Raw genomic sequence first — 5,417 nt, forward strand, 5'->3', positions numbered from 1 at the left:
CATAAGACCACACAAAGCAATGAACTTTGTAGTATAATGTTTTATTCAGCACAAACATTGAGTTAAGAAAGTGGAAAAACCGAGAAGGCTGAGAAAGCTGACAGGTCAGGGCCATATCCTCAAGCAGGAGAGCGATCCCTGCTCTTGTTTCAGGGTCATTTTATACTCTAAAAATGCAGGGGGCTTCCCTAACCATCTTGCGCCCCTCCCTAGGTGATCTTTCCCTTGATTGGTGAGGTGGCTATCTCCACTGACTTCATGCAGGGGTAATTCTGCTTTTTCGGCTGATCCCCATAAATGAATGGGAGTGGTTCTGTCTTTCAGCTGATTCCCATAAGTGAGTGTTATCTGGTTCAGCTGACAGTTACTGGAAAAGGCTGTGCTTTTCCAAAATGGCTCTGCTGATGCTACGCAAGGCTGAGTATTGTAGGAGGGGAGCATGCCTTCACAAGTACTCTACTTTGGGAACATGACAATGGTCATTCAGTTTTGTATAAAAGGAATGCAACTTGATTATATTTTTCACTAAATCTTTAAAGAATAGAGTTTAAAAAAGAGCAAAATATAGTTATATGGACTTCTGCATGTATAAGTTCACATCTAAATTCATATCTTAAAAAATAGTTATCACCACTCTTAGTCTCTGCTTATTACAAATTTTTCTTATTTGTTATGACTGAAAGACGAAGTGTCTACCTTTCTGGTTTCTGCTAATGACTATCTAGAAGAAAGCAATGCTCCCCAGTAAATATTGTCTTCTAGAGCAATTCATCAGAGATGTATTCTTCCATAAAATTAGTGCTCTTAGAAATTCTAAGGATTTATACATTACTAAATCACTTTTCTATTTACTTTGTATTCGTTGTTTAGCTTATTCATTATTCATTATTTAATATTTATGTATATCAAGAGGCCTGGGAGCACTACAGGGATTCTCAGCACCAAGGTTGTCAATTCATTTCAAAGGTCCCATATGTGATGTTTTTCCAGTCCTCAACTGGCAGGCCACCTAAGATATTTTAGGAGCCTCCAGCATTACACTCACGGCACTCAGAAACTCCAGGACTGCATCCAAAAATGTTCTGAGAACAATGTGGTGCCAGAATTGAACCCTGTTCAATGCATGCTATATATACCCCTAACCACCGTACTATCTCCTTCTCCTTCTTAATGTTCTAACATTTAATTGGTGTCTCCAGTTTCCTACACTAGTAAATAACAAATAAAAGTTTGTTAATCAAATAAATTAAAACTCCACTCTAAAGATTCTTCACCATGCAATTCAATTTCCTCTGACTTGCCACAATGTCAATATCTCATTTTTTCTCAGTAGTACAAAGCTCCTATGGACATTTTAAAAAGTCACTCAAAGTGACTCAATATGAACATTCAGTAGACCTCCAAAAACTGTTTATTAATCAAATGAGAACAATGTAAGGATAATTCCCAATAATGCAGAAATAGAACTTCTCAGAGGGCAATTCACCTGTCTAGAAGTAATTGAAGGATTGTCATGAACCCTGTCTGATTTTAACATTTTGAAATTTTGTTTATTATAGAATTTTAAATTAATTTATACTCTAAAAAACAAATTAAATGTCTTTATCTCAGTGAATAACTTTTGGCATCCCCTTGAATTTTGCAGATTAAGTGACCTACTTGTTGAGTGATGCATTCAGTCTCAACTATGAGGTTAACATTTTTTCTACAGACGCAGAAGCTTTCTATCTTTTCCACATATTCTAATCATAGGATTTTTTAAAGTTGACCTTAGTATTTAGATTTGTGGCAGGGCTGCAAACACTACTGGTTGGAGGCACCAAGAGATATCTTAGAAGCTCTGCTGATTGTACTTATCAGCTTTCTTATCTGAGATCCCCGGCACTAGAATCATCTGCCAGTTACATCTCAAGATGCATGCGAGTACTGCGACTAAAAAGATGTGTGAATACTATAACCAGAATTGCAATGCTCAGGCAGAACATGTGTGAACACAACACTCGGTGTTACAAGCCTTAGGAAGTATATATGTGAACTCTGCAACTTAAAGGAGATTTTGAAATCTAATAGATGACACCTTGACTAAGTGATGCTCCACCCCTGACCTCACAGCAGCAGCATGGGTGGAGGTGGGGGCAGAATATTATTTGGCACTTGGATACAGGAACTGGATATATTTAAATCACTTTTCATCAAATATGGCACCATACACAGATAGACAAAGAAAACAATGAGATGAGAGTTTAATGTACCACTTTATTTTGAGCTTTCTAGCAAACCAGATTTGAACACTGACTTAGATTTAAACCCTAATTAAGATTCAGTCACGGTCCTCCCATTGTTCATTGATTTGCTAGAGTGGGCCCAGTAACGTCTCCATTGTGAGACTTCTTGTTACTGTGTTTGGCATATAGAATACGTCACAGGTAGCTTGCCAGGCTTTGTCATGCAGGAGAAATATTCTCGGTAGCTTGCTGCGCTCTCCGAGAGGGGCAGAGAAATCAAACCAGGCTCAGCCAGGCAAATGCCCTACCGCTGTGATTAATTAAGATTCATAAGGTAAAGGTAAAGGTAAAGGCCCTCCCGTTGATCGTCGATTTGCTCGAGCGGGCTCAGTAACGTCTCCATTGGAGACTTTGTTGTTACTGTGTTTGGCATATCAAATACTCTCGGTAGCTATTGTGCCCCTAAAAATACCATGTGCTGAGGCCCTATTCTACAATGCCCTTGAATTTATTTTTGAAGATGACTTCTTTAAAGAGGTAATTATGTTAAACTGAGGGTTTTAGGATGAGATCTAATTCAATATGATAGTTGTCACTATAAGAATAGAAAATTATAAATAGATATAAAGAATAAAAATTAATCTATGTTAAAACACAGGGGAAATGACCTTCTATAAGCCAGAGACATCAAAGGAAATTAACCTTGCTTATATCTTAATACTAGAAGTGTCACCACAACATCTGTGAGCAAATTCATTTATGTTGTTTAGGTCACCTTTTTGGCTGTACTCTTTATGGCTGCCCTCAAAAGCTAATCAAGGGGCTGGATCAATAGCACAGTGGGTAGGGCATTTGCCTTGCACGCAGCCAACCTAGATTCGATTCCCAGCATCCCATATGGTCCCCCGAGCACCGCCAGGAGTAATTCCTGAGTGCATGAACCAGGAGTAACTCCTGAGCATCGCCAGATGTGACCCAAAAAGAAAAAAAAAGCTAATAAAGTTTTATTTTAATTTATCATATAGGTCAATCTGAAAAAAAGATAGGAGACCGCGGGGCCACTTCCCGCACACCTGGCCCTGCATCCGGGGAAGAGACCCGAGCAGAGTCGCCCCCGAGCCCTCAGCGTTTTCAGCTTTATGGAAAAGAGTTCTAAATGTTTCAAAGATGACACTAAGGAGAAATACATTGCCCGCTTTAGTTACCTAAACCAGTAGTTGACAAGTTGAAAACATCAGAATCCCCATGCCTGAAAGTTACGGCTTGATGGCAGATGATGGTTCTATGGATTATAGTGTGCATGAGGCCTGGAACGAAGCCACCAGTGTTCATTTGGTGGTGATCCTTGTTAGCTTTGCTCTCTTCATGTATGCCAAGAGGAATAAAAGAAAAATTATGAGGATATTCAGTGTGCCATCTTCAGCAGAAACCTTGTCAGAGCCTAACTTTTATGACACAATGAGCAAAATTCGCTTAAAACAACAGCTAGAGATGTATGCTATTTCAAGAAAGCATGACTATCAGCAACCACAAAACCAAGCTGACAGTGTACAACTCTCATTGGAATGAACTCTAAAGAAGCAATATAAGTAACTGTTGTAAAACAATCTAGTACTAAGTTCCTAATTCTTCCTGCTAAATCATGAACAATATATTTTGTTAGTGTTTTGTTGTTTTGTTTATGGGCCACACCTGGCAATGCTCAGGGTTTACTCTTGGCTCTGCACTCAGGAATTACTCCTAGTGGTGCCCAGGAGACCATACGGGATGCCAAGTATCAAATTCTGGTTGGCCGCGTGCAAGGCAAATGTCCTATCCACTGTACTATATCTGCAGCCTCTTTGGACTATATTTTTTAAAAAGACTTGAGCATAGAGTTCATCCGTACTTAAGATACAGCACAACCAGAGATTTTTATCTAATGAAATCCTTGATTTCTTCAGGATACAATCAACCAGGAATCTTAAACTATATCTTTAGAAGTGAAAACGCATAGCCAGTGATATGAATATTTTTACTAGATTCAAAAATAAAATCTAGTCATTGAAATGCAAAGAAAATAGGATAATAACAATGTAAAGTACTGACAAGAGAGAAAGTGATAGTAGATTTCCTCTTGCTTAAAGCTCAGTTCAAATGTAACTTCCTTTAAGAGACCTTTAAATTTGTACCTATTCTTCTACCTAAAACTGGAAGTCAATTAATTCTTTATAAACTATGTAAGTTGCCATTTTCTGCCCAGAATTTATCACTTTTCTACAACTATAGTTTTCTTTGTTTTAGAATACTTTGTTTTGAATAAATAAGATAGACAAGGAATAGCTACTGTGATATATTGTACTATATAATTATAATACAATTATAATTAGCCAAGCTATTATTTAGTAAAAGAATACACAAAAAAAACTGTAAATACATTTGACTAAAAACCAAGCACTTAATTAATAGATCATGCAACTGATTTTTCTCATGTTATTTTACATACAGTTAGTAGGCAATATCATTTTGCAATTTGTGTGCCACTGACCTTAAAAAACAATCCTAAATGTTGATAAAAAGCCAGTCAAAAGGCATAGGACAAAGGATATAGGTGGCATATGAAGACACTTAGTAAAAGAAGAACAAATGGCCATAGGCAACAAAATCTGAGGGTTGGTCTACAGAACGAAACTTACTAAGATGTGCAAGATGAGACCTTGAGACATTGGAGGGAAGCAGATAATCTAGTAGCTGAACATTGTATGCATGAAATGATCACTAACTGTATTGTAGATATAGATGTTTCAATTTAAAAAAATGAAAACTAAACCCATAAATAATGTATTATAGATATATTTCTAATAACTGTTAAAATATATTATTTCAGGAGTGAGATGCCACCAACAGGTCCACCTGTACCTGTGGGGAGAGTGCATAAGCAGCCTGATGGTGCCTTCAGGCTTTCTGACAGCCCCAAATTGCCGCTTTGCTTTTAGCCAGACCAAAACAAGGTGGACATGGCTATCAAAGAGATTTGAGTAGAAGTCATGGATAATCTTCTCTGTTGCCCTTCTGGAAGATGTGACAGATCCATCAGGATGTCGGAGGGCTGTCATCTTGGTCTTGTAGTTGGTGAAGGACAGATGGGAGTTACGAATGCTTTTTCCAGCTTCTGCCGCATGTACCAGCACTGCTGCTCTTCTCTCTTTGAGG

General features: G+C 37.9%; 1 protein-coding gene across 1 annotated transcript; it reads left to right on the forward strand.

The window, feature by feature from the left end:
• The first annotated feature begins 3,470 nt into the window (after positions 1–3,470).
• Positions 3,471–3,915, forward strand: LOC130027226 (small integral membrane protein 19-like). Its single transcript, XM_056117900.1, has one exon. It carries the CDS (start codon positions 3,471–3,473, stop codon positions 3,792–3,794), a length of 324 nt encoding a protein of 107 aa, XP_055973875.1. The 3' UTR covers positions 3,795–3,915.
• Positions 3,916–5,417: the final 1,502 nt, after the last annotated feature.

Source organism: Sorex fumeus, unplaced genomic scaffold (assembly GCF_029834395.1).
Source record: "Sorex fumeus unplaced genomic scaffold, SorFum_2.1 ptg000036l, whole genome shotgun sequence".
Lineage (NCBI taxonomy): Eukaryota > Metazoa > Chordata > Mammalia > Eulipotyphla > Soricidae > Sorex > Sorex fumeus.